The following is a 26677-nucleotide window of genomic DNA, read 5'->3' on the forward strand; positions in this document are numbered from 1 at the left end:
TCAGCATGCATGTCACAAGTTCCCCAAACAAATCATTTTTCCTACCTCAACATGGTGTCTAAGTCTAAGCGCCCAAGTTGTGTGACCCTTTCACCTCTTCATGCACGTCACATATATCACCCTTCATCCTGTCAACTAGTCACAGAAGCACCAGTACCCTACACCCACATCTCTCCCTTCACATCGCCAATTCCATCTCCAATCAAGTCATCAATCAATCTTCCTCTCATTGGATCTTGGATCACCATCTAAAGATCACAGATAGATCTTCTATTTAATCTCCGTCTCTTCTCTTCCATTAAGATTCAGATCTTCCACTGCCATCTATATGTTCCTTCTTCTAAACCCTATACCCTTGAACTACCTTTCTTGTCTTGGTCCATGCATGATTCTCATAGTATATAAAACCTAGTCAGTAGTCAGTAGTTCCTTAGTCTAAACCTCTTGTACCTTCCGTAGGAATCTACTTGACATCTATCACTCACCTTCTGGTTGACTCCTCTCCATTTCCCTTATTGTTTGTTGTTTGAGTCCTGGTTTGATTGCTTTAGGACATTATTGTCAAAGAGTCGTCACACTTGTCTGTGAATGTTGCCACCTGTACCTTGTGACATAATTTTTCCTGAGCTTCCCACAACAACTTGCATGTCTGACACTCCCCAACAGCCTTCCCTCCATTTGCCACCTTCAAAACTGAAATTAGGCTACATTCCTTGAGCACACACTACATTCCCTTCGGCTGACCACAAAACTCAAAGTCAGGATGATCTGGTGTGAGGTCACCAGCAAAGTTCATTGTTTGATGCCATCCACAAAGCCCTGGACATGGATTGTCCATTGGAATGCAGGTGTCATGCATTGTTCTCTGTTTACTGCCTGGCTTGACATTCATGTTCCTTGCATTTAGTGCATTTTTGCAAATGCTCCATGAGTGGACAATTGATTGAATGTAAACTCGGCAATAGCATTTGGAAACATGTGTTCAAAAATCGGGATTGTTTTTTTGCGCCTCAATGCACTGTAAGTACATTCCTCCAATCAAGTCATATGATTATTCATGACTGCACTTGTTCTATAAGCTCATCATTTGTCCAAAACCCGTCATAGGTTTTTTCCAGGGTATATAATTTCATGGGCATCTGTGTGCTTCAGTCACTGACTTTCAGGCAGTGTGGCATTTTGATGAAGTTGAGCCTCTGATAGCACGAGCCTCCCTGTCTGCTCAACAATAAAGTTGGAGACATGGATTGCATGCCCATGACCTTTTTTTTGAAGTGGCATCTTCCTGTCATGAATGTACACATGTTGTCAAAGGTCGTTGGCATAAAAGATTGACTTGTCATGCATTATGGGTATATGTAGCTTCTCTCCATGGGCAAGAACTGGTTCAACTGGTTCGAGGTCCTCATCCTGGTAGGTATGACTGCAGTCGTTGACTTTATCAGCAAAGATATGGATGTGAAAAAATATGCTCATTACCTTTCATTTGCAGTGAATTGTTCCAGGAAATTTTGACAGTAAGCAACCACATCTTCATGCTCATGACCATCAACATAGACACCCTTTTTTACTTCTTTCAGCTTGTATCCAAGTTTCACTAGCCAGTGCCATGCTGTTGACTCAGATATTTTTTGATCATTGAGATCAAGACCAAGTGACAGAATGATTACTGTGTTAACTTGTTTCATGAGGAGCTGTTAGGTACCGTGCCGGGCTCAAGAAGCAGAGGGGTTGGGGCTTGGCTTCAGCTCTTGTGCTGCGCCCTTAGCTGAGTATGTGCCCTGTTATGCCAAGTGTAATGGAGGCAAACAATCAACAATAAGACTGTTGGTCTTATGATATGTTCTAGACAAAGTCTAAGAACATCCAAGTCAAGTAAGGCTAAGTACCAAAGAGGTGACTTAGAATCAAGTCAGAATGTTCAAAGGAAAATCAGTGTAGGTTAAGCTGAAGAAACAGCGTCACCTAGCTATGGTTTATATAGTAGTATGGGTACAGGGCATGACATAATAATAGGTATGTATCAGTAAGCACATGTGTAAGCAATGAGGCGTCTGAGTAATACTGAACTAAATATAGCATGATAAGAGACATGCGTAGTAAGCGTGGATCAAGGGAAAAGGAAGAAAAGAAGTTCAGTAGAACACAGCCGTAACATGCCCTGAATTTGGAGCGGGTCCAATGTTGTCCAACAATAGGACGAGTGGACCACTTTGGTCTGCTTGGAGGGTCAGGGAGGTAAGTGCTAATAGCAGTGGGCTGACTAGGAGCGGAGCGGAGAAGGCGGAGGATAAGGCTGGAGGGTGGATAGGAGCAAAGGGGATGATTGATAGGGGCAGAGAAGTAAAGGGGGAGACTTAGAGCACGGCTCTAAGTCGGAGCGGAAAGTCGGAGGTGACAACAAGATGAAACTTGTGTCTGGAGGAGGCAGGGTCCTACTGAGAATTCTCACAAGTAGAAACTGCAAGAAGACAAGTAATATTAAGACTGGGGAAAATATCTAAGTACAGGATATGTTATATACTTCTAAGTGTGAGGCAGTGATTAGGAGACTTATGTTGTAAAGCTATGTACCAATGATATAGTTTGTAAGTACTTACACAGGCGAAGACATAAGTTGGAGCGGATATCAATATGTATGCGTCGGATCACCAATCGAGCGGTAAGAGGAGTTACCGGTGATCTGGAAGTAAGGGTCTATGTACCAAAGGGGAAAGTATATATCTAAAAGGGGAAAGAGGTTCCAGTTGAGTGGAGATGTTCTAGAAGGTGACCGGTCGGGCAGTTGAGTGGAAGCGTAGGAGCGGATGCAGACTGTGATTGGATGGAGTGGAGGATGGATGGAGCAGAGGTGGTCGGAAGGCGGAGCGGATATTGATATCAGAGCAGTCGGATCAGGTATATGACAGGAGCAGTGGTGTTATCTATGATTATTTTTGAGTCAATCTGTACATTTCATGGCTGTTGGCCCCAAACTCACCTCTCCATCAGCAAGGACTGTCAGGTACCAACATATGGCTTGTGCAATCCACTCATTATTAAGCAGAGATGGGTGGGCATGGTGCTTGCCAGCACTCATTGGAGGCAGCATACAAAAGTGTGCATAATTTTCAAGCCATGTACAGGCCTTTACCAATGGAGACTGCGACAGTATGATTGGCCTTTATCATGGGTGCACAAATTCTTGGAATATGCTTGTACTTCTCCCATAGTTCAATGAATTGCTTGAGGGCATGCAAATGCATCAATGAGGTGAATCATTTGAATTTCTTTGCTTTGATGATCAGAGTGTTGACAATGTCAATGACAGGAGGTGGCTCCAAACTGTCATTGTCATCATTGTTATCTGCTGCTGTATCCAAGAAAGTGTATGCTTCAATATAGGTGACTGTGTGAAATTGACATCACTCACTGAGTCCATGATACCTGCCCAAAACTTTCAAGCAGATACTACTGCTCTTTGTGCACATTTCTCTGCATAGTCTCCTCAGCCTCAAACTCAGCCAGTGTATTGAGAATGTCTTCTCTTTCCTTCTGCTTTTCTCCTGTGATATTAACCATAGTTTCCACAGATGCTTTGCACTCTGAAATGCTCTCTGAGTTGCTGTCTGATACCTCTTCTACCTCATCAATGAGACTGAATGAGAGTGTTCCATAGTCTAAGTCAGAGGAGTTAGAGTCAGTATCACTTTCGTCATTTGCTTCTGGCAGTTAATCTGGGTCAAGGTAGACCTCTAAAAGGTCTTCTATAAGTGCATTATTGAAGCACTTTGCTTGTTTCTGCCTTTTGGTCAGAGGAGGCATTTGGGGACGGTAATGTGGGACTTTTTTAATTTCAACTCAAAAGTGGACATTTACGTAATCTCCGTGGAAATCGTGTTTATATTTCCTATCAAAATTTTAATTTTAGAGTGTGCCGAGCAAAATTGCTGTCTATGCGCGTTAGCGGCTAAGTGACGCTTTGCAGGATTGGTGAGTTTGATAATGGTAGAATAATGCTTGATTACAATCAAACTCAATACTATGGGAGAACTCGTTCATCTGGATCAAGTCGGAGTTCAGGAACTTGTTGGGTATTTGGGCGAAAGGCCGGCAGGGCTTTTACGGCCCGAAACAAGGGTCCGAACCTGTGCGTCAGGTGAGCTGTGTTCCCATGTGTTAGGAGTGCGGCGACGCATACAGCGAAGCTTGATGCCCCGGGTTTTAGGAGGTGTACTCACTTTTGCTTTTTAGCGCACTGCTGGCATCATATGGCGCGTGAATGGTTCGAGGTAGGGTTTTGCTTGGATGTATGGTGCTAAGATGAGTGCGTGGTCTCTCAGGTACAGTGTGAACGCGTCTCCTGACCATCTTCCCATAGACTTGACGATGTCAAAAGGAACTCCCCTGAGTAGGTACTCTAAGGTGCCGCCGATCCACAAGCCGTGACCTTTGAGGTCTGGTAAGCCTGCTGCTTGTGCTGCGCTAGTGATTCTTTTGGTGAACTCCTTCTTCAATAGGGGGCGGGTGCCTTTTGGATGTTTCCACGCAAAGAGGTGCGCTTCGTTGACCGCTGGGTTGACACAGGAAGTGGTTCTGCAGGGCCATCTTTGGGTCTGACGGCCCGTCTTGTGCTGCCTAGTATGTGTCTTCTCCATCGATTGGAGAAACCTTGGTGCTCGGTAGGCGAAACTTCGTGACTGGAAGACCATTGTGGTCTTCTGATTCTGATACTCCTCCCCTCAGTGATGTGCTTTCTTGGGCTGAAATCTTTGATGGCGCTGACGGTGAATTCTCCCAGTCTGGCAATGGAGTAGAATGTGGTGGTGAGGCATGCGAAAACTGCGGCATCAAGTGGTGAGTTAAGGTCCAGATGTGAACGTATTTCTGTGATGAAAACAGGTGTGAAAGGGACTCTCTTTGGTTTCTTTGACGTTTGGGGAGCGAGGTTTGTTGCTCCATCGAGCACAGGCTTTCAGTTCTGGATGGGGAATCTGCCAGTCCTTGCCGTGTAAGTAGGTGCCAAGCTTTCAGCCCTGCTGCGTAGTTTGATAGCGCTGATCCCGAGTATGATCCAGCACAGCTCGAGAAGAACTCGAGAAGCAGTGTCCAATCTATCGGACACCGCTTTTCTTCTATGATGTTCTGCGAATCACAGTAGACATGGAATACAAGGAGTCCTGCTCCATATAACTCTTTGGTTGATTGCTTGCACCCATGACACCCCCATCACTTCTAGTATTCGATTGAGCTGCGCGTCTGAGATTTGGTGAGTGGTTGGTTCTGCGGACGGCTCTAACTGTCTAGAGCTATTCCCTGCTGGGACCCATAATCTTAATCGATCTCATGCTAGACAGTGCAGGCGAAGGGCGCATGGGCGGGGGGTGAGGTTCTGTTGGTAGGCATGGGGTGTAGGCACTACCGTGCTTGTGGCCAGTAACACTGCTCCGAAACGGGAGCGAGGTTTGGCATCATTCGTCCCTGAGCGCGCTGTTGATGAAGTGGTCTTCTTCAATCCTTGAGGCAAGTGCTCTTTCTGCAGCTTGTTGTCTAACGAAGGCTCGATTGATGAACTTAGTCGCTGGAGCGGAATAATTTCCATTGTGCAGATGGCGGATTTCTGCAGGGGAGAGAGGTTCGGTGGTGTCAATGACAAATGGGCTAAGTTCCTCTGGAATGGGGATTCTGGGAAGAAGTAGGCTGCTTGGTCTGTAGATGCCTCTGGATGGCTCGTCAGGCTGGGTTGGATGTGCTGGCCACGTAGGCTGTAGTGATTTTGAGACGGTTGGGTAAGTCGTGTAAGAATTGATTGATTCTTCGAAACACGCCATTGACGGCTGTGTTGCGGTGACGCCGTTTCCACCATCCTTCCACGAATCCCTGTGTTGTCCCCACATACGAGGACGCTGCTGTCAAAGCCAGGGAGAATGGCGAGAGTGTATATAAGGAACTCAAATCCTGATTGCTTCAGCCCATCCGATATCTCGTTTCCCGTTCTGCGTCTTCCAACCTGGTATGAGTCTCCAAGCCCTCCAGAACTCTCTGATGACGATTCCAATCCCGATGCCCGAACTAGCATCTGAAAATGCATGATGGTCTCTGAGCAGGAGTGATGGGTATATGTTCCTTGTTGCTCCGCCAGGATTGTAACAGTGCTGACCACCACATCAGATCCTCGGCTATGCCTTTGTCAGGTCTGTGTGGGAGAAACGGCTTGCTCCTGCACAATGCCAGCATGCTTTCAAGTCCTGTTAAATATGCCCGTCCTCGAGGTACTGCAGCGCAGGTATGTAATAGCTTGCCGTATAGCTTTTGCACGTTGAGTAGGACGTGCTGCTTTTCTCTTTCTCCATTCATGAATCGTTAGGAGGTACTTGTCAGTTTTTTCTGAACTTAGTGAGACCGTTCTAAGCTTAATGTCCCAGAGACAACCTGTATAGATCGTTGACGGTTGAAACGGCTGATCTTTTATCAGCTTCCATAGGATGCCCATGTCTTCTGATACCTCGTCAATGTCTTGGAGGCAGCAGTTGAACTGTCTATCATGCTCTGATCTGGGAGAGTGTTCTGATAAGTCTTTTAGCGGATTAGCACAGTCCTTGCTGCGTTCCTCAAGCTGTCCGGTGTTCGGACATATCTTTCCATACCATAAGTGGCTTCCTGACTGGTGTATTCCTTCTCTGGCGAAAGTTTCTGACCAAGCGGCACGCGTTCGGTTGTACTCTTCGAAGTACTCTCTACAGATTCTGAAGAAGATATAGGTCGTCTACCCACTTGTCGAGGGGGCCGATCCCGTGGTATCGGAAGATCTCTGCCCCAGCGTCTGCGACTGTGGCCATAAACGCCCACTGACGGGGTAGCCCCAAATGCTGTGCATGTGTCCACACAGAATGAGTCTTCCGCGATTCGTACTACCCCACTTTGCCACTGCGACGGGTGCAGGGGTACTGTTCTGTAGGCATCTGCGACGTCCCTCGTGGCTGCCTCTGACCCTGGGGGGAGCGTGGCAATTATTTGATATATTATGGAGAACTTTCCCCAAGTTGTTGGGAAGTTGTTAGCGTCGATGTACGAGTTAATGGATGGGCTTGGAAAATCTGTTGTGATTGAGTGCGGGAAGGAGAAATTCTGGACAATTCTGAATTTTCCGGGTCTCCCCGGCTTTGGGATGATTGAAAGCGGGGAGGATTGGAACGGACCGATCAGTTGCTCTAGGGAGTCCGCCGTGAACGGTCCTACATATCTCCCTGTTTCGAGTTCTTTCTGTATGATGAGATCGAACTCGTTCTGATACTCGTTAATTGAATCTTTATTTGGGGGGGTTTGTACAGCGAGGACAGGTGGGAAATCTATTCTGAAGCCCGAACGGAAACCTTCTGGTATCTTACTAAAACGATCGATAAGTCCTGCGCGTCGGAGTTCGCGCTCCCAAGCCTCTGCTTTATACGGCGTCTGAGGGTGCAGCTTTCTGTGCTCGAGGACATTTTTGGGCTCCATGAGTGGTAGCCCCGCACCCTGAACACATGTGCTTGGCGTTGTGCTTTGGCGTTGTGCATCCTTCGTCCCGCTGCCAGGCGGTGCATATCTGTCTCCCATCTTTGGTCCACAAGGCCTTGGTAATGCGCTCTGAGAACGCTTCATGGTTCCCATTCCACATGTGGGTGAGCGCGCACTCGATTGTCCTGTGTGGGTTCCTCCCGAGGCAAACTGCACAGCAGGGAAGCAGTCCGGCATTGATAGGTGCCCGAGTGATGCGTACCTTTTTGTTGCTTCCCGCTGCCACTTCTGCTGCTGGGAACGAGTGCTTTTGGGCTGTCCCAGGCTGCTGTTGCACACGGGGAACCTCCTGGTTGTTGGGAGCAGCGGCGGCGGCAGCTTGCTGTTGGTCGCAGTTTGTAGTGCGGCTCGATGAAACAGAAGGCAGTGTGCCCATGACAATAACACCGCCCCTCCCCATTCCGAACGCATTCGTGCCAGTACCCATGCACTTGTGCGAGTTCGCATACTCCGCAGCCCTCGCGCATCTTACCGAGGAGACAACCTTCATACGGTATTAGATTTGCTGAAGGATCTGAGCTGGATACTTGCAGACTTACTGCATTATGTATCCCGCCTCCGCGACGACAAGGATGAACCAATTCGACGAACTCACAGGCACGCCGCACGCGGGAAAACCAAGACTACTCAGTAATATAGCCATCACTGATGCATGGCTACGTAACGCGGACGGGCGGTTAACAGAAGGAGATGACGAGTTCTCATTGATGTATTCTACGACCAAAGAACAAAGCTCTGTCGCGAAGCTGAGACCGCATGCAGGAAGTGAGTCGTGATGGAGCAATGGCGTCCCTCATGGTAGTCTATGGCCGTCACGAGAATCAAGTACAACATTCAAGGGTGACCATGCTCTCGCTCAGTCGATAGCATTCATCCGTGATGCTTTGGTGTCGCCCGAGTTTGCATATTCTGTAGCTGAGGGCGACGTAGGGCGTGTCTACGAAATACGGTCAAGGCATGCTGCTGCGGTATAACTCTCTGATCGTCTCGCTAATTGAATTTTAACTATAGATCATGCTCTTTACATTCGCAGGGTCCAGCCACTCAAAATATACGACTTACTTACTCGAAACCGTCTACAATATCGAGCTCAAATGTGGCACCGATCTTCAACTCGCCATTCTCAAACAACCTCTTGTTAACGTCATAGGAAAGCCAGGTTCATTCTGCGCGGGTGACGTCATTCAGGAATATTTCAATCGAATGCTCCAGGCCATTATTGAACGCGAGGAAACCGACTATGGTGACACATACCACATGCCCGGGGAAAAAACAATCATAAGTTAGCCACTCAAGGTCGATGATTTTCGGAAAGGGTATAACCACCTGCATGCGAACAAGCTCGAGAGTTGACAGAGACAGTCAACTACAGAAACATCTGGACTGCCACTCCCATCGTCTGCAACAGCGTCTGACGAGATGCTGAAATCACCGGGCCGAATAAGTCTCTGCTATATGTATACACTTCTTTCGCGCCTGGATGCTTTCTTGGGCCGAGGACATCGAAACTAGTGAATCCGAATCCTCCCTTGTGACTCGCATCGACTTTCATGACCTACTACTCTCACAAGTGCCATTTCTGGATCTTGAGCTTTCGCAAATTGACAACGACGATTTCCCATATATGCCACTATTCAGTGGGGTACCGATAACAAGACTACAAAACTGCGTCGTAAGTACTTCAGTCATATCCCATGCATTCAAGCGTAGACTTCTAAGATCTCCATTGGTTGAGCGGCAGTTGAAGTTGTTCAGAAGCGAACGCGTTGATTAACTCCGCAACAAACTACTAGCAACTCACGTGTCGTGCCATCAACCACTGCGCCGATATGAAAGCAGAAACACGACTCACTGTCACACTAGTAGCTGAGGCAGACCCCGATGAACTACCACGTCGGTGAGTCATGTGACTAAATCCAGGACGCAAACTACTCATACTCACGCATATATAGCGCGGGTAAACATCGCAGCCTTTGCATTCAATATCATGCGTGCAAAAGATAGGACAGTCGTTGCTGGCAGCGTCGGTGGCAGCGTCACTGGCAGATATTTGTGCTGTCAAAGCAGCAGCAACAGCGAGGATAACGGAGAGACGCATTGTCTGTGAGTGTGTGATATGTGGTCAAATGAATCTGAACGGGACAGTAGGAAGACGGCTTGCTTTTATATGCTGAATGTTATTCTTCATGGCGATATTGGAAGATCCATCTACCTGAAAACCCCTTTCGAACAGATTATATCTGCCAGCAGATTGCCACCTGAAGTTTGCTCATACAGATAGTCCGACCATTACCTTGTAAAGCAAGGTCAATGCCAGCTCGAATCCGCTATCTGGGGCCGACCGGGAGAATGTATAAAATGCTATATTGACGAGATCTGATGGTGTTTTGGTGATGATCAGACATTAAACTAGTGTTGTTATTACAACTGTGTGCGAAACTAATGAGATTCATGAAAAATTTTGGGCGCGCGTACCAAAAAGAAGATCCCCTTGTAAGCCATTCAGACGACGTTTGATGCCAGCAGATATCGAAACGACGAACCTTTACCTTGTTCCATCCCCTATACGACATGGTTAACAGACGAATAAGCAAAGATATGAAAGAATGTGCACTTAGCCTCTGGGATCAGGGTTGGGAGCTCAAGGATATCTGGATTCTGCGAAGTGCTCGGTGTTTCTCGGGCCAGCTGCTTTCGTTGGTGAAAGATCTTTGAAGAACTCGGCACTGTTGTTAGGCCCCCTTCTCCACTCGTCGGCCACACACAAATGATCACGCGAGCACTCATGACAGCGATCGAAGACCTCTATGCCGAAGATTCAGACCTTTTCCTCGATGAAGCTTGCACGTGGCTTGCAGTCGAACACGACATCATCATCAGCTCATCATCCTTATCACGCAATCTCAATCAAGCTAGCCTCTCTCGCAAAATGCTTCAGAAGATTGCGTCTGAACGTGATGATATCCGTCAACAAGCGTTCAAAGATAGTCTTCGGAATGACCTCGTCAGCGATGGCTCAGAGTTTGTCGTCCTCGATGAAACTAGCAAGAACGAGCGTACTTACGCGTGGGGTTACGGACGAGCACCCTATGGACAACGTGCACAGCTTAGTGATGTATCTGTTCGAGGAGACCGCTATTCGCTATGTGCTGCCATGACGGTAGACGGCTATGTTGCAACACGTGCTGTTGAAGGTCCGTTTGATGCACAAGAGTTCTACGATTTGTGATTCGTCATTACGCTGTTCGACAGCGACAACTGCAGTTTGGGGCTGTCTAGCCGGGATTTTAATTGTTGGCCTTTCGGGATTGGTTTTATTTTGATTTACCATAGAGTTATATGTGTATGACGCGTGGAAAATGCAGTATGAAGAGCTAATACTGTCTGAAAACTGTTTACGAGCTGCAGGAAGTCCCCCAGGTGTCCGGGACTATCGATTTCCCTTTTGGTCACGCGCGCCCTAAAATTTTCATTAGTTTCGCACACAGCTGTAACGTTAACGTTAACCCGGGTTATCGTATTTGCAACGACAAGTTTATCTTGTTTGGCCAAGAGATTTTGATTTTGGGCGCTGCAAATACGCTCTAATAGGTTATAACTGGTACATCCTGCCTGGAATTAACCGCGAAATAACCGGAGTTAGTGGCGTTAATTGACTGAGTAGTTGCCGGTAGCTATAGTTGTTGATAGGCACATTCGAGCCAAATCTGAGCTCGACGGACATGCTCGCGTGATCCCTGCATTAAGCTTGAGTGTGTTATGGCTCTCCGTCGATGCATCCTCGGATGGGCGTGACATTAGCTAGCTCAGCATTAGCTCATACAAACTCTCCATGTTTATCATGTCCTGGAACCAAACTCATGCCATCTAACCTCAACGGACCAATTGGACGCGTACTGGATGTGGAACATCCACTTCTAACTGAACATAAGTAGTGCATTATCAATCTATTCTATACTAACCAGAGTCAAGGGTTCAGATCAGGCTGGAGGCCCAGCTGTTGCCAGTACACTTGGATATAAGCATTATCCAACTTCGAGTAGTGTCAAGCAGAGCATATGCAGCGTCGGAACGAGATGCCTTGGTCGCGTCTGCACATCGATTATCCGGTGTTGCCGAAACTTTGCTTGGTGCCGACAAACACCTTGCGAAGAAAGGCCATCTTTAAACATACGGATTCAGCTATCACTGAAAAGTTTTTTGATAAAGAGCTCACCTCTGAGTCCTTAGTGATTAAAAGTTTACCACTGAACCCCCGACCAACCTGATATAACGCCAAATAACTTCTGGTGTATTAACCCTACTAAAGCCTACCAAAACAGCAGATTCATTTAATTAACCTCTTAATCGGTTATAACCGGGTTAAGTTATCACCCTTGTAACGAGTTAATAACAACACTGGATCATAAAACTATGATTCACAGTTACTTCTACCGACTTCTGCCAACGGTCTCCGACCTACTGCCAGCAATTGAATGACAGCATTTTACCAACAACACTATAATACCAATAGATACGGGCGGTACTAATGTTGTGGGCAGAACTACCGAGCTCTGCCAGCAGGTTTGGCAGAGGCAGCAAGTCTAGAACCTAGTTTCCAGTGACTGACCTATATCTGAGTCTCATGACCAAAATAAAGATGACCAGACCTGGAGATCAAATTCCAGACTGTCGGGCGGTCGTGCTAGCCATCATCATAACATTCAATCATACAAACTACAAAAACCGATCATATAAGTAATCAAGCCATGGGGGTATTCACTCCGTAATCAGCGATGCAACGACGCAAAATATAGTAAAATTACGTGTGCAAGCAAGAATCTCCTCTCAAGCCTCGAATATTGAGTGATTCCACCTGACATCAGTGACCTTTTGGCAACCCAGCCAGGGCAGACGACTATTCACGCGGCGGAAACTCGCTGACCGCACTGGGTACTTTAGCGAGTGGAATTTATGTTTTTCACACCCCCTCGAATGAATGAAGTCGGTCTACCAGGAATGCAGTCCATTGTGTCGAACAAATTTGACCGTATGGGTTGAACTGAATCAGCAGCTGGTTCAGTGAAGGTTGTGTTAATATCGGTTCTCCAAGGAAAAGTTCGCGGCGTACCTCGTTAACCTGGAAAGATGGAAAAATGAGGGTGGAACAGAGAGTGTTTCTTTTGAAGACAGGACTTTCGAGGAGGCCTTGTGAGTTGTCTGGACTTGCAATCAAGAGATTTATACCTTGCTCTAGAGAGAAGATGGAGGCCATGGACGTGTAATTAAGCCCTATACGAGCAGCTACGTGTGGTGGTTGGCTTGCCGCGTTCGACGTGTCCATATAATGAAGGCAAAGGGGAATTAAAACCTTCTGAGGGCGCTCTGACACCGGTTAGTGTGAGGTTAGGTCACGAGGTAGAATATATAATCTTATTATCCCAGTGGTCGGTTCATTATTTCAGTTCAGTTGCTCCTTGGAGTAAAAAAGGCATGCAGTATCTCGTCCAACACGACGATGTGGCGTCCGAGGCCGCTCGCTTGAATACAAGAGAATACCACTGGACGTGCTAACTGTCGGAAACAATTGAGTAACTCCAAGCCAGGATGCGTGATGGGTTTATGGCCCGGCGACACGTTGGCCAGAGGCGCATACAGATGCTGTGGGTTCCCGTGGAGCGCCCATAGAGCAACCGGCCATGATTGGAACTCGCCAGCCGAGAGTTATCAGTCAACGTTATCTCGGCGGCTTCAAAGGTAGCATGCCAGATTGGTCTGCCACCAAACCATGAGAACTGGCATTTGATATGACCGGCCCAGTGGCAAGCCTCAACGGCCAGGAGTTCCGAGTAGATCCCCATGCAGTGGCCGGGGATTGCACCATCCACCGTGACTCTGGCACGGTCTCACACGACCTGGAGAATCAAGATCTGGGCCTGAGGCCTGATTTAGAAGGATGGCATCGTTGGACGGCTGTGGTAATAGACCCTCGCAGGTTGGCGCCGCCTGCGACAGCAAGTCAATTAGCACACAGGTATAAATACCCACACAGATATAAAACAAAGGTCTTACTTCAAGCATCTTCAAGACAGGTTCTAAACCCGCTGTACATTGGCCTGTATGAATGAATGTGACAGTGAGAGCAGCACCTGATGGTACATGTTGAAATCACAATAACTGTACTGCGTGGGAGAAGCAACTCAGTACAGAATTGCGGCACCGAATGTTGACCGAATGCAAACCAAATGCAAACATAATTTCGAGCAATAGCTACATACTCGAGCTCATGTGTAAGGCTGGGTATGAGTTCGGCAGGGAATTGTGAACGAAACGAAGTAGATACGAGACGAGTGCAAAGGTAATTGAGGCGAGTAGGAAAACATTTGAGACGGAGACTTTCTGTGAGGCTTTGCGGTTGTGCTTGGAGCGGGGATCTGGATATAGAATTTGCTGCTGGATACGAAAGTACATGAACGCTTTATATACGTTTTCGAGTAGTCGAATAGGCCGGAACAAGGATTCGTAGCGCATGGTACAACGAAAATTGAGCGGGAAAGATAGGGAACTGTGTAATGTGAGCATGAGGTATGATATAATGAAAGGAAATGGAAGATTGTATCCGCGTGACTCGGATCATGGATGCGAAGAGTAACGCTCTTCGCATCATTGAGTCACATGGCCGGTTTCGAGCGTCCTTGATCTGAAGTGTTGGTCCGGGCGTAGAGGACATAATACCCTTACACATGACATGGTCTTCAACCTCTCAATATTAGAGAGAAAGCCCATCGAAGCTCGGCCTTTTTCCCCTCATCACGCTTCTATAGCACGTGCCATATTGATCCGGCGGTGTCTCGACTGCAGCATGGATTCGGTGAGGACGATGTTTCAGAAGGTTCATAAGCCAGACAAGGTGGTTGTCTTGGATGCGCAATAGCCCTCCTCTGTCCCACCTCCATACATCGATCATGACTAAGGCACTGAGCATCAGAATAGCGTATGAACCGACTATATCCCTCGGATCTCTTCTTGACCTTACATTTGCAGTATCATGGGGCCCTCTGGAAGCGGCAAGACGACATGTGCGTCAGCGAAAGCGAAAAATTATCAAAGGAAACCGCTAATGACGACCGCTCTCAGTCATTAATGAAGCCAGCGGGTCTGACTTTGCAGTCGGAAAGGGTCTCGAAAGTTGCACCAGTGAGGTGCAAGCAACGAAACCTTTTGAGCTCAACGGCCGGCAAGTCACGTTGATCGACACTCCCGGCTTCGATGATACCAGCCGTAGTGATACGGACATCTTAGCAATGATAGGAGCATACCTCTCACAGACGTCTGTCATCCGTTATCATGCATTTTCCTGGTCTGAGCTAAACGATACAGATACGAACATGGTGCCAAACTTGCTGGCATCGTATACATGCACCGCATATCAGGTTTCCGGATGGGAGGAACAAATAAACGAAATTTCAAGATGTTCCGAGAGCTCTGTGGGGAGTCCACGCTGCGAAACGTGTTGATCGCAACGAACATGTGGAGTGAAGTCGCTCCTGACATTGGGGAGATGAGGGAGAAGGAGCTGGAGACTAATTTCTTCAAAGCGGTCCTGGACAAGGGTGCGCGGATGTTGAGACATGAGGGCACGCGAGAATCGACGCACCGCATTCTACGATACCTGATTCATAACCAACCTGCCACGCTGCTCATTCAAAAGGAGCTGGTCAACGAGCACAAGGATATCGTACAGACCTCCGCAGGATTCGAGCTGACACGAGTTCTGAATGAGCAGAGAGAGCATCACGAAGAAGTAGTGGCTCAGTTGCGCAGAGATATGGAGGCGGCGATCCGAGACAAGGACCACGAAACGAAGGAGGAACTTAAGGAGGAGATCCAGAGTAAGCACGAGCAGATACTGAAGTTACAAGGCGACAAGGAGCGGCTTGAGGCAGAGTTCAAAGCCGCCAAGGAGAGGCTAGAGGCTCGGATCAGTGCGATAGAGGAGAGGCACCAGGAGCAAGGACGTGTTGTAGACGCTCTGCAAGAACAGCTAGAGATGGAGAGAAAAGAAAGGGAAAAAATGGCCGTCGAACAGGAACAGAAGGAGCAGCGGTTGCGTCGCCTAGAAGAGGACAACGCCAGAACTCAGGAAATGGAGCGACTGAACAGCATCTGTGAACTGAACAGACTTGCGTATGTTCGTGTGGAGCTACAAGAAGAGCTTCGAAAGGAAGACCAGCAGAGCATAATCGAGTCGGAAGTCGGCGGGGTAATAGAGAATGTGATCTCTTGGATAACGTCGTGGTGGTCATGATCCAAACTGCGACAAACTATATATTTGTGCTATGTACCTTATAAGTAAAACGCCTCCTGATATTCATCCACTACAATATTGGCAAGTACTTGGGCACGCATCATGGTCCACGTCCGCATCAACGAGCGCGGAGCTAACCCGAATCCGCCCATCAACTTTGTCTCAGTTCTGCCTATGGTCGATGCCACTCTCGAGGACGACGCTCGGCAGCTTATGCGAGCGCTGGCCACGCAGGTGAGACCCGTAATGAAGGAGCACGGTTTCACCGTGAACAGTCTCGAGGAGGTGCGTATCCGAGTGCTTCTAGTGTCACTATGTTGGGAATACTACGTCAAGACTGTCTAGTACGAGTACAACCGGGTGTTTGCCGGGCGAAATTGGAGCAATGGAGAGACCATTGGTACGCACACTACCACGTTCGGAACGTCCTTAAGAGTTCTACTGATGGTATTGATGCAGAACTGGTTTTGAAGTCTGCTAACGGCTCATTTGTGCCCATTCACTGGCTCATGAGCACATTGTGCCATGAAGTGAGTATCCCTTCGCGACTTGTATTACAGACTCATTGGACCGGCCAGCATTGCGTTCAGGAAGACCTTGCTGTTGTCGTGTTGGTTGTGATACTGGTTGTGCTTGATCCACTATGTTATACGTATGTCTGCTGTCGTGACCCTGGCACCGCTGGGCTTCTGCCACCTCTCGCTCTGCTCCTGACTCTGCTCTCCTCGCCTCTCTTGCCCCTGTCTGCTCCTTCCTGATCTGATGTGCTGGCAAGTCCCGCCGGAACGCCCCGTCACATCATTGACACTAGACGCGTTTCTCGCGTTAGCTCGCCCACATAAAGGTCAGCCATACCCATTTGCAACTATTCGATACCCTGACACGCGACATAGCACATGGATTACGGGCCTGCTTTCCAAGCCCTGTGGCGACAGCTGCGCAATGACGTCCGTGCCCTGCAAAACAAAGGCTATTACGGCGACGGTACGCACCACAACACAGCCTTTCTTCCATATCCCTCACATGTCTACAGGCTATTGGTCTTTCGGGACTAGATTGGCAGATTCCGCGACAATAGCTGGCAAAGGCATCGGAATGGGCGACCTTCCTGAATACATGGTCAGTCATCCTCCATTTTCTCATCTATGCCTCTTTGATAGTGTGAACAGTGTGGCGGAGCTCATTCACGCGCCCGACCTGCTTCCTACCAACAACGTAAAAGGACTACAAAATTTAGTGGGCCCTCTGTGCACACTGGTGTCCAATCTGAAAAGAAACGTAAAGCCGGATCCAGGATTACCAATGCTAATGCATTCAGCTCCGGGGGAAAGGCACTGAACGAGGATGCAATCGTCGAGAAGAAAGAAGCGGGCACGGGATTTATGGGAAGAAAGCCGGAAGGTGAGTGTTTCGCGTTTCCAATGGCTGAGAACTCATGGTTGATTAGTAAACGTGCACGGGAAGAACGTACACTTGCTGCTGAGAGACGTATGCAGACCCTCAAAGGTTTGGCACTTTCCTCCCGTTCAGCTCCATCAGATGGATTATATTTGTATTCCGTTTCAGCCGCATTTGCCTCTTCAGCGTCAGCATCCTCTTTGCGCCTGAAGAGTGAACTTACAACAGATTCAGAAAGCGAGCCTGATCATGCATCACTGGAAATAGACCAAGACCGTCGAAGAACCATGCTTGAATCTGTCGGAGGATAAGAACTTGGCGAAATGAAGGCACAAAATCTGATTTTTCAGAGGACTTCAAACTCCCTGGAGGAACGACCGGTGATTCATGCAACATTCACAAAATCAAAATCCCCGGAGCTGCTCAGTTTACCAATGAAGAGCCCGGTTCATCGACCCGGCAAGCATCGGCGCGTGGATGATGAAGAGGTATCCGTAACTGAGAAATTACGGACTTCCAGTGCTCCAAGACCTGATAAGTCGCGAAAGACCACATTCGTGGCAGTGCCCGCTACCCTTTTTCTTTTTTTTTTTGGGGGGGGTATGTTCTTTCTGATTTTGATTTTGAGTCGTTGTAATTAATGTTGGGGTTGTTGTTTCCAATCGAGTCTGTCGTTCTAATGCCAATCAAGATTATTGGTGTTACAAGAATATTAGAGATACAGTTGAATGCGCTATTTCAAGAAACATTGATAACAGTGATTACGGTCACAGGAGCGAGAAAGAGCTGATAGTACAAAGATTGCAAGCGGCTGTCATTTTAAAATTTAAAGTTGTCAGTCATTTGGTACGGGACTTTTTCTCAATCTTAAAGTCGGTCAGTGCAGTTGATGATCCTGCTCCGCATTTTTCAGTGGTCGAAAGCGTACCAATCACGACCTACATGAGAATTCAAGAAAGACACAGAGAGTAGAGAAATTTGAGAAGAGTCGTCTCGTGCAACAGATACGTTTATACCCTCAACCATAAATGAATAAAGAATCTATCCATGAGGCTAACAACAAAAGACGACAAAATCGAGACGTGAGAAACAACCACTGAATATATCCACATTGCACCGCCACTGCAAATCCACGTCCATAAATACCCAGCGCCATATTCTCTCGTACCTCAGGAACTTTAGACGCCCAGGTTGTCTATGTTCAAAGTCTCGCCTATGTCCCTAGGCCACGCTTTCTCCAAGTCACATTCACGTTCACATTTTCGTTGTACATGTACTGTCAGGCTATCTCATCTTATATTCGACGGAATTTCGACCTGTCATACTCTCACAAACCATTGCCTTTCTTTTCACGACACTCTGATTCTCGTTCATTCTCTCCCATGGCATCAACTCAACACTTGCATAGAATGGTTCGTATTGTTAGCGCCATGAAATAAACTGGATTCTACGTTTTGCGTTATAGTGCGCTAAATGGATAGTATGAGTGATACAACTGAGAGTGCCCCACTCTTATTGAGGGAGAGTCGCAAAGTACTGCTCCGTACCAGTATCCTGGCCCATCGTAGGCCGCTTTTGCTGATACGACTCATCACGACAATATTTGTCCACTTCATTAGCGGAGAGAGAGAGAGAAATTCTATATTTATATACCGCAACAAACAAAGTGAGCTGTTAAGACGCGGTGCCCTGTTAGGGCTGTGCTGGGGAGTGTTGTAACAGGGTGAGGGATGTAGGTATAGTACGAATAGCCAAGCGGTCCGCGTTTGATGAGTTTTGGTGTGCGTGTGGGCTCGTTTGGTGTCCAGGCTTAGTATAATATGATACACTTTCTCTCCTTCCTCCTCCTTCTGATCTCTCCTCGTCTCCTCCTTCCCTCGTCACTTCCTTCTTTGCCCTTACTCAGGCTTCTGTCCCTCTCCTTTCTTCCCAGTCTCCTTCTCGTTCCAGTGCGACCTTCTTTAATGCGCTGGATTCTTGAATAAACTCACTTCATTAGCGGAGTCTCCTGCAGCCGTCTGCGTCTTAGTTTGGTCTTAGCCGCGCTCAGTGCAATTAGACCAGCGTCTATCGTGCCGAACAACCATCGACCGCATGGAAATACACGTGCAGCATGCCCTCGCTTTATCTTCTCCCTCTCACCTCAATTTCATCCACAGTCCCCATATCCATTCGCCCCTTCTTGTCCCACCACTCAGCCCATCCCCATCTCTTGTTATTTGCTTCATTACGCCATCATGTCCGGTAGCTCGGAAGGCCAATGCATCAGACTTGAAGGTGAGCTGCTCCATACGACCTTGGGATCTGTTTCATGGTCTTCACGCTTTATCCACAGTTGTAGGCGGAAAAAAACTTAAAGTCCCTTCCACTCGCATGCCTGCAGGCATTTACGTGTCTATCAAACTCGATGAGACGAGACGCTGGAAGTCAGCTGTCCGAGTACTATCATCCGACAGTTCCGTAGCTTGGGGGAATACCGTGACCTTGTAAGGCCTTCCACAGAGACTCACGGACGCGATTACAGTACTCATCGTCAGCTTGCAGATCAACAGATGTGTCACCTAGATTATCACTGGAGATCCGTGCATCCTTTGAACTCGGTCGAATGCTAGGGCAGGGAGAACTCATTGGAGAACTTGGTATCTTCTCGAATGAGCTCCTCGATCATGGAGTCAAGCCATTCGGTGTGTGATCTGCTTCACATTAATCTACATCTCCTTATTGGTCGTAGATATGTCCTTCCCTCCCATTCGAGGCGTCTGTCCTTCTCTCACGCTGAAGGCCACTTCCGTGAATGATTGCAAAAACGACGACGGTGAACTGTTTGATGTGCGTGACTCAGCCTCTATATTGTTGGCGTTTTCTGATAGAACGCAAACTGTAGTCCATCATCGACTGCGAGACTGCTCGAGATACGGATGCAGGACACACGAGATTTACCAAATACGTGACCAGCAAGAGCGTCTCTGACCTGAACGATGCTGTGGAGCAATTTCAGGGGGTTCTAGACCGGTGTCCGGTCGGCCATCCCGACCATGCAGCCGCACTCACTAACCTTTCGTGGGCCCGCCTTAAAGGCTGTACTAGAAAGGATCTTCAAGATATTGACTCTACCACCTCTCTATTCCGGGACGCCCTTGCATCGCGTCCGAAGGGCCACCCCGATCATCCCCTATCTCTCTATCACCTCACGAAAGCGCTGCGCTGGCGCCATAGCAATCAACGTACCACCGCCGATATGCGCGAATCTGCCCGACTCTACCATGAGCTACTGCCTTTCTGTCCCGAGGGCACCTATCTTCATAGCATCGCGGTAGGGAAGAATGGTGCCGATTATGTGATCGCGGCGTGCAACAATCTTCCGACGGACACATCTGATGAAGGCATCCAACTTCGACGAATCGTGCTCGAGTTATGTCCTCTGGGTCATCACCGCCGTCCAAGAGCCCTCACTGAGCTCTCAGGTGCACTCGACGCATCCTTCAGACAATCGGGCAGCATAGAGGAGATAGACGAGAGTATACAACTTGGTCGCGAAGCCCTTTCTCTGTGCCCCAAGGGACACCCTGACCGTGATGGCTACTTGTATAACCTAGCCCTTTCAATCTGGAAACGCTTCAATCACCAAGGCAGACCTGATGATCTGGACGAGGTCATCTCTCTGCATGAAGAATCACTGCACCTGTGCCCTGTTGGGCATGAATCTCGTCATGATTCATTAACGAGCCTAGGGGGCGCCCTCCGCACGCGTTTCCAGGAACATGGTGACATTGATGACATCAACAGAGCCATCAGCCTCCGTCGCGAGGCACTGGCATTGTGCCCACCTGGGCATCCACGTCGTGACACCATACTTAACAACCTTGCCCTCACGCTCAAAATCAGATATGACAAATTGGATGGCGGCGAGGATCTTAACGAGGCCATAAATCTGTATCGCGAATCCCTTCAGTTAACACAACATGACGATCTAGAGCGCCATAAAAATCTTTTCAATTTGAGCTCGGCACTCTGCTCTCGCTTCGAGCAAACTCAGAAGAATGAAGATATTGAAGAAGCCATTAGTCTCTGCCAAGAATCATTGGCGGCTTTGCCTCTGCTGCACCCTGGTAGATGCACCAGCTACACATGGCTGCAGGAGGCCTATCTGTCTCGCTACGAGATGCAACACAGCTCTACTGATTTGTCACTTGCAGTGGAGAATTTCAGACTGGCATCAAGACATCCCACTGCAGGCTTGCCGGAACGCATTGTTGCAGCATCTAACTGGACTGTTGTAGCGGAGGGGCATGATCATGAGTCTGCACTGGAAGCCTACGCAACATTTTTAGAGCTTCTTGATGCTCATCTCACCACACGATCATCCACCACTTCGCGGCGCAAAGCTGCCGCTGCCTTCTGTTATGCCAGAACACTCCCTGTAGATGCCGCTTCGTGTGCCATGCGCCATCATGACCTACAAAAAGCCGTCGAACTGGCGGAGCAGGGCCGTGGCCAGCAGTGGTCACTGGCCTCCCGACTTAAGACTCCGCTTGAAGATCTCGAATCAGCAAACCCGAAACTGGCTCACAAGTTTTCGGAGCTCAGTCAGCACATTTCCGCTGCTCAGGGCTCTGCAGCCATCACCGACAGAGCTGCTGCTGATGTAGCAGCAAGAGAGTACAGGAGACTTACGGAGAAATGGGAAGCTGTGGTGGCAAAAATTCGCAATGTTCAAGATTTCTCACGATTCCTGCTCCCACCTTCGTACAAAGATTTGCAAGCGGCAGCGAGCCATGGCCCAGTTATCATCCTCATCGCAAGCAGCTACTCGTGCAATGCTGTTATTGTCCCGACATCAGGAGAGCCCCGCCATGTTCACTTCCCGTCTGTTACTCTCGAACATCTCGAGATGCTCAAGAACGACTTCGCCAGGGAGATACGGCTCGCAGCTCTTATGGGCCCAGAGGAGCCGAGGAAGGATTTGCGAGTACTCTTGCGGAAAGTATGGGACGTGATCATGCTACCTATTGTTAATGTCCTCCAGCATGATTTGAAACTGCGGCGCCGGTCTCGAATATGGCTGTGTCCTACAGCAGCCTTCACATCCCTTCCTCTCCATGCAGCTCACCCCTTTCGCACGAAGGAACCATACCTGGAGGATCTTTATGTCTGCTCGTATACGCCAACACTGTCAGCTTTGATCAGGTCTCGACAGATGATGAAGACCCGCGTGGCCCCTCCGTCCTTCGTGGCGATTGGCCAAAGTCAACCAGGTGCTGGGCAAGGCACGGTGCTCGCTGCTGTCGACGGTGAGCTCGAGCTTGTCCATAAACTCATTCCCCCCAGTGTCAAGTTCACCACTCTCTCTGGCGATGATGCTACACAGGCAGGTGCACTTGATGCTTTGCGATGCAACACCTGGGCGCACCTCGCTTGTCACGGCAAGCAGGACCGTGAGCAGCCTTATAATTCACGTTTCGCAATGAGAGATAAACCTCTCACGCTGCTGGACATCATGGAGAATGATGCTCCGCAGGCTGAATTTGCGTTTTTATCGGCATGTCATACCGCCGTCGGCGATGAGGAGACACCAGACGAAGTCATCCACCTCGCTGCTGGTCTGCAGTTTTCCGGGTTCAAGAGCGTCATTGGTACTCTTTGGGGGGTCGACGACGCTGTCGCAGAACACGTCGTCAAAGCTTTTTACGAGAATATGTTCAAGAAGGAGGGCGTCATTGACTGTACAAGGGCAGCCCTGGCACTCAACTATGCTACCAACGCCGTGAAGAAAAAAATACCCCTGGAGCAGAAAATTGTTTTCGTGCATATCGGTGTGTAGTTCTATGATGTCGTATTGCTTTCATTTCGTACAGATCTCCAAGTCGTTGATATTCCATTCTCTTCCGTTCGCTGCTTCAGGTTTTGTAGGTTACCATGTTACTCTTGTGCTATCTTGTCGCATTCTCGCTCGTGTTGTTGTCTACTCTGTATTCGAATTGAGATGTTTGCAGCATCACCGAGTCCTCGACTCGCACCTTGCACCCATTCTTCTACACCTCAAGATAGACGCATGCTATTGGCATTGAACCGCGCTTCCGCAGCGGCTTTGATGACGTCCTCGTGTTAACACTCGCTAGCCCTCTCGCACTGGACCTTATATATTCTCGCGGAGGAGATGTTCGTTGCCCAAGGATGGTGAGACTGCAAGTACAACTTGAGGCTTCAGTTGTAATGCTTAACTACCACCCCATCGATGATCTCGTCTTCTATGCCCTTCTCATTTCCACCCTTCAATTTTGAATGGTCATAAGCCCTCGACCTCGCTTTCCTCCATTGTTCCATAGTTGGTGCCTCGCTGTCGTCGCAACGTCTCTGAATCCTCACTCTCTTCAAGACTGGGCTTTCGACCATCGGCACCAACCTGACATCGTCGTCAGGCATGGAAAAGTAGAATACTCCAAGGCGAGTATAATTCCGTTGGTCCACTGGGGGCTGCACAACGCGGTGGATCGTGCCCTTGTAGTACCCGCCGGAAAGGAATTCCATTGTATCACCTGCGTTGACAACTTGTAACGCCTCTCGTTATGTCATGAGTCGAGAGATAGAACGGGACCACCTACAAGTGCATTTTCCAGATGACGGATCCAACGCCATTCGCCTTCGCGGGTCTGAATTTGCAGTGCAGCGACAGGCTGACTCCACAGAATCGTAATGCTCCCCAAGTCTTGGTGACTCTGTAAGCACATGTTTTCTTCGTGATCAAGGTCACTGACCCGTGTGTCCCCTCAGCCAGACATTCTTTGTTTCGATTTCTTCTTCCTCTGTTCGTGGGTAGCTAAACTACATGAACTTGTGAAGAGTAGAAATCCAAGGAAGAACTCACTACTTGATGAACCTGACTGATCGATAAGTCAGCGACGGCATGAGCTGCTTGAAACGTATGTACCAGCTGTCTCGCCGACGGCGTCATAGTCATGGTTGTTCACTAGCGTATCTTCCGGCCGCTCGAGGCTGTGTGCAATAAGCCTGAGAAAACAATATGCTATCAGAGAAACATCCCGAGCACACCGATAGGCATTTACCTCAGGATAGGATGCAACATGTTGAAGTGATTGTGTTTGTTAAACTCTTGGATCTCTGGGAGAAGAGGACGGAGGGCTTCTGGGTGTCTTCGCTCGGTCACATCGCGATTGGCTATAATGGTGTGGGGCGAGTCAACGAAAATGAAAGCATTCTGCTCACTGCATCAGGAAAACCCTCCTGGGCTAAATATCAGTGATTATCGATAATTATTGACGGATTACTCAAAAAGCAACTGATTTCAAGGATCGCATAGATTATGTTACCCCAAGAAACTTTGACAGAAATGTTTCTAACCATTAGCTATTTGACTAATTTGTCGAGCATTCGAGAGACCATCCATTCAAATTTCGGCATACAATGTTCACCAATTTCCCCGCCATCAGACAGCATTACATGAACAAATTAGTTTTTGATTAGAAAAGGGTATGTAATAGCTAGTAATGACTGGAATAGAGACATATCAATCAATGCCGCGAGTCTCGACAATCTTTGAATCACATAGGTACACCGAAAGAACAGATTCCCGTCACTAGTCTTCCTCCATACCCTCAAGGTCAAGCAGTTCGAAGGCGTTCAGCTCGATGTGATCCCCAGTAGCGCCATTGCGTTTCAACTTACTGTAAGCCAAGTGACAAGTCAGTAATGAGCATCGAGGACTAAGAACACTCACTGTGCAGCCTTGTAAATATCTGCCATCATATAATGGAACTTTCCAGGTGCGTCGTGCTTCAGCTGTTCGAGGGACTTGACGTGGTAGCTGTAAACTTCGCTGAATTGGTTTCCAGAGAAGTTGAACTTCCCTGGAGAACCAAGCGACTTCCATAAAAGAGCGGAATAAACCTATGAAAAGTTGAGCAGCATATTCACAGAGTAAAGACAAGCACACTACCGCTGTTGCCACCAGTGCGAGGAAGGGTATCGGAATTTCGGGACGCTTCGACTTGTTCTTGGCAATTTCGACAAAGTGTGACGCGAATTTCACGCCAACGGCCCTTGAGCTATGAAAGAGCTGGTTAGCAGCCGATGATGTTATATAGATGTATCCTAAGTGGACTATAGTCCTAAAAGTCCGATACATACTCTTCTATTGTCATCCACTATCCAACCGGATGTATCCAGGATATATCCTACGTGAGAATCGCGCTGCCGGCTTCCTTTGCTTATAAATCACTGTTTTACGGGGGGTTGAATGCTCCATATGGATATTTGGCAGTTCACCCCCGTTTATACCCTGCCGTTGCCCCGTCTCCCTCATTCTCCTTGATGGGATCAGCAAACAGCGATTGGATCTGACGATGGGATCGCTTCTTGTACCTGTCAAGAAGCAATACGGCTGACACGCTCACTGCACTGGGACTTTGCTGTTCTCCAAAGTGTTTTTCAACCGTGAGAATGAGTTTCATGACTCCTTACCTCCAGCTCTTTGGCGTCCGCCCACCAAAATATTCTCCAACACGTCACAATGTTGTCAAGAAGCAATACAGCTGACACGCTCACTGCACTGGGACTTTGCTGTTCTCCAAAGTGTTTTTCAACCGTGAGAACGAGTTTCATGACTCCTTACCTCCAGCTCTTTGGCGTCCGCCCACCAAAATATTCTCCAACACGTCACAATGTTGTCTAAATCTGTGAGTCTTAAGATTTTTTGTCTTACCAGTTCTCAAAATTTGTAATACTTTGGGCAGTACTTTGAGCTCGCTGCGATCACACGACGATGTGGCTCGGTATGTAGATAGTGAGGCAGTCCGTTCAAAATCAGTACCGGCGAAGCTTCAATATCAACCTTTATCCAGTTGTGCAATACTCGGGACTGCGCAAGGTACTGCTTGAGATAATGCGAGAGCGGGCAAGGTCCATGTGCGCACAAGCTCAGAGTTGATGCCTTCCCCATTCACTACTTTAGTGCTGGTCTCTATAGTCAGTTGGCACCATACACGACAGATTGTCTTCTAGAACCATAGCAATTCAATAGCATTTTTGCATTAGTACTAGTACTTGTAAATTTCAAACACGGTTTCGCGTCAACATTAACACCACATGAAAATAAGCAGTATGGAAGGGAAATGAAAGCGACAAAAAACAGACGCAAGAAAGCCAATATGGGAAAAACTGAGCAGACGGTATAGCTCACACCCTTGGTCTTCTGTGCAAGATAATGAGCACAAGAGGTTTAAAAAACAAGAAGAGACTTACTTTGTTTGCTGGCCCACACGAGTGGATGAATCAGTACCATGGCTGTGTTTTGAAGCCAGGTTCAATGAGTTGCCGATCGAGTTGGTGATGGTGTTGCGTGTAGATGGGATGTGCGCGCACCTTGTTCTACGGGGTCCGCCGCTGTCATTCCCCTCGTCCGCTTGAGCCTCTGTTTGAACCTCGTTTTCTTGAGCCTCA

The 26677-nt window shown here is 48.2% G+C and overlaps 9 protein-coding genes across 9 annotated transcripts; 6 read left to right on the top strand and 3 right to left on the bottom strand.

Moving 5' to 3' along the window:
• Nucleotides 1-340: 340 nt before the first annotated feature.
• EDB91DRAFT_1079789 (uncharacterized protein) lies at nt 341-1688 on the bottom strand (the record flags this gene model as incomplete). The annotated part of the gene is made up of 7 exons (XM_041315171.1): nt 341-408; nt 486-545; nt 605-693; nt 726-819; nt 1161-1285; nt 1337-1423; nt 1480-1688. 7 exons carry the CDS (start codon nt 1686-1688, stop codon nt 341-343), a joined length of 732 nt encoding a protein of 243 aa, XP_041180177.1.
• A 5631-nt stretch (nt 1689-7319) lies between these two features.
• Nucleotides 7320-8239, top strand: EDB91DRAFT_73057 (uncharacterized protein). The gene is made up of 2 exons (XM_041328224.1): nt 7320-7640; nt 7698-8239. Exons 1-2 carry the CDS (start codon nt 7503-7505, stop codon nt 8034-8036), a joined length of 477 nt encoding a protein of 158 aa, XP_041180178.1. The 5' UTR covers nt 7320-7502; the 3' UTR covers nt 8037-8239.
• A 91-nt stretch (nt 8240-8330) lies between these two features.
• Nucleotides 8331-8823, top strand: EDB91DRAFT_1048632 (uncharacterized protein; the record flags this gene model as incomplete). Its single annotated transcript, XM_041313418.1, has 2 exons — nt 8331-8504; nt 8548-8823. Coding segments are annotated over 2 exons (450 nt in total), but the record flags the coding sequence as incomplete, so codon positions are not given.
• Nucleotides 8824-10246: 1423 nt separating this feature from the next.
• EDB91DRAFT_1048553 (uncharacterized protein) lies at nt 10247-10765 on the top strand (the record flags this gene model as incomplete). The annotated part of the gene is made up of 1 exon (XM_041313412.1): nt 10247-10765. A coding segment is annotated over one exon (519 nt), but the record flags the coding sequence as incomplete, so codon positions are not given.
• Nucleotides 10766-14284: 3519 nt separating this feature from the next.
• EDB91DRAFT_1116832 (P-loop containing nucleoside triphosphate hydrolase protein) lies at nt 14285-15894 on the top strand. Its single transcript, XM_041317992.1, has 4 exons — nt 14285-14509; nt 14560-14594; nt 14653-14845; nt 14896-15894. The coding sequence occupies exons 1-4, from the start codon at nt 14439-14441 to the stop codon at nt 15821-15823; spliced, it is 1227 nt and encodes a 408-aa protein (XP_041180181.1). The 5' UTR covers nt 14285-14438; the 3' UTR covers nt 15824-15894.
• EDB91DRAFT_1264658 (WLM domain-containing protein) lies at nt 15843-17532 on the top strand (the record flags this gene model as incomplete). The annotated part of the gene is made up of 9 exons (XM_041324482.1): nt 15843-16108; nt 16169-16223; nt 16283-16353; nt 16653-16667; nt 16717-16807; nt 16857-16942; nt 16993-17228; nt 17271-17347; nt 17414-17532. The coding sequence occupies exons 1-9, from the start codon at nt 15926-15928 to the stop codon at nt 17530-17532; spliced, it is 933 nt and encodes a 310-aa protein (XP_041180182.1). The 5' UTR covers nt 15843-15925.
• A 1822-nt stretch (nt 17533-19354) lies between these two features.
• On the top strand, nt 19355-23234 carry EDB91DRAFT_73357 (CHAT domain-containing protein). The gene is made up of 5 exons (XM_041328228.1): nt 19355-19498; nt 19557-19707; nt 19766-19905; nt 19953-20050; nt 20106-23234. Exons 1-5 carry the CDS (start codon nt 19459-19461, stop codon nt 23040-23042), a joined length of 3366 nt encoding a protein of 1121 aa, XP_041180183.1. The 5' UTR covers nt 19355-19458; the 3' UTR covers nt 23043-23234.
• A 191-nt stretch (nt 23235-23425) lies between these two features.
• On the bottom strand, nt 23426-24395 carry EDB91DRAFT_1048750 (uncharacterized protein; the record flags this gene model as incomplete). The annotated part of the gene is made up of 6 exons (XM_041313426.1): nt 23426-23769; nt 23820-23927; nt 23977-24038; nt 24087-24102; nt 24150-24229; nt 24286-24395. Coding segments are annotated over 6 exons (720 nt in total), but the record flags the coding sequence as incomplete, so codon positions are not given.
• Nucleotides 24396-24675: 280 nt separating this feature from the next.
• EDB91DRAFT_1116868 (uncharacterized protein) lies at nt 24676-25457 on the bottom strand. The gene is made up of 4 exons (XM_041317993.1): nt 25367-25457; nt 25176-25284; nt 24957-25126; nt 24676-24903 (listed from the first exon to the last, which is right to left on the bottom strand). Exons 1-4 carry the CDS (start codon nt 25378-25380, stop codon nt 24816-24818), a joined length of 381 nt encoding a protein of 126 aa, XP_041180185.1. The 5' UTR covers nt 25381-25457; the 3' UTR covers nt 24676-24815.
• Between the last annotated feature and the right edge of the window lie 1220 nt (nt 25458-26677).

This window comes from Suillus paluster (assembly GCF_016628075.1).
Source record: "Suillus paluster strain FC165 chromosome Unknown EDB91scaffold_11, whole genome shotgun sequence".
NCBI lineage: Eukaryota > Fungi > Basidiomycota > Agaricomycetes > Boletales > Suillaceae > Suillus > Suillus paluster.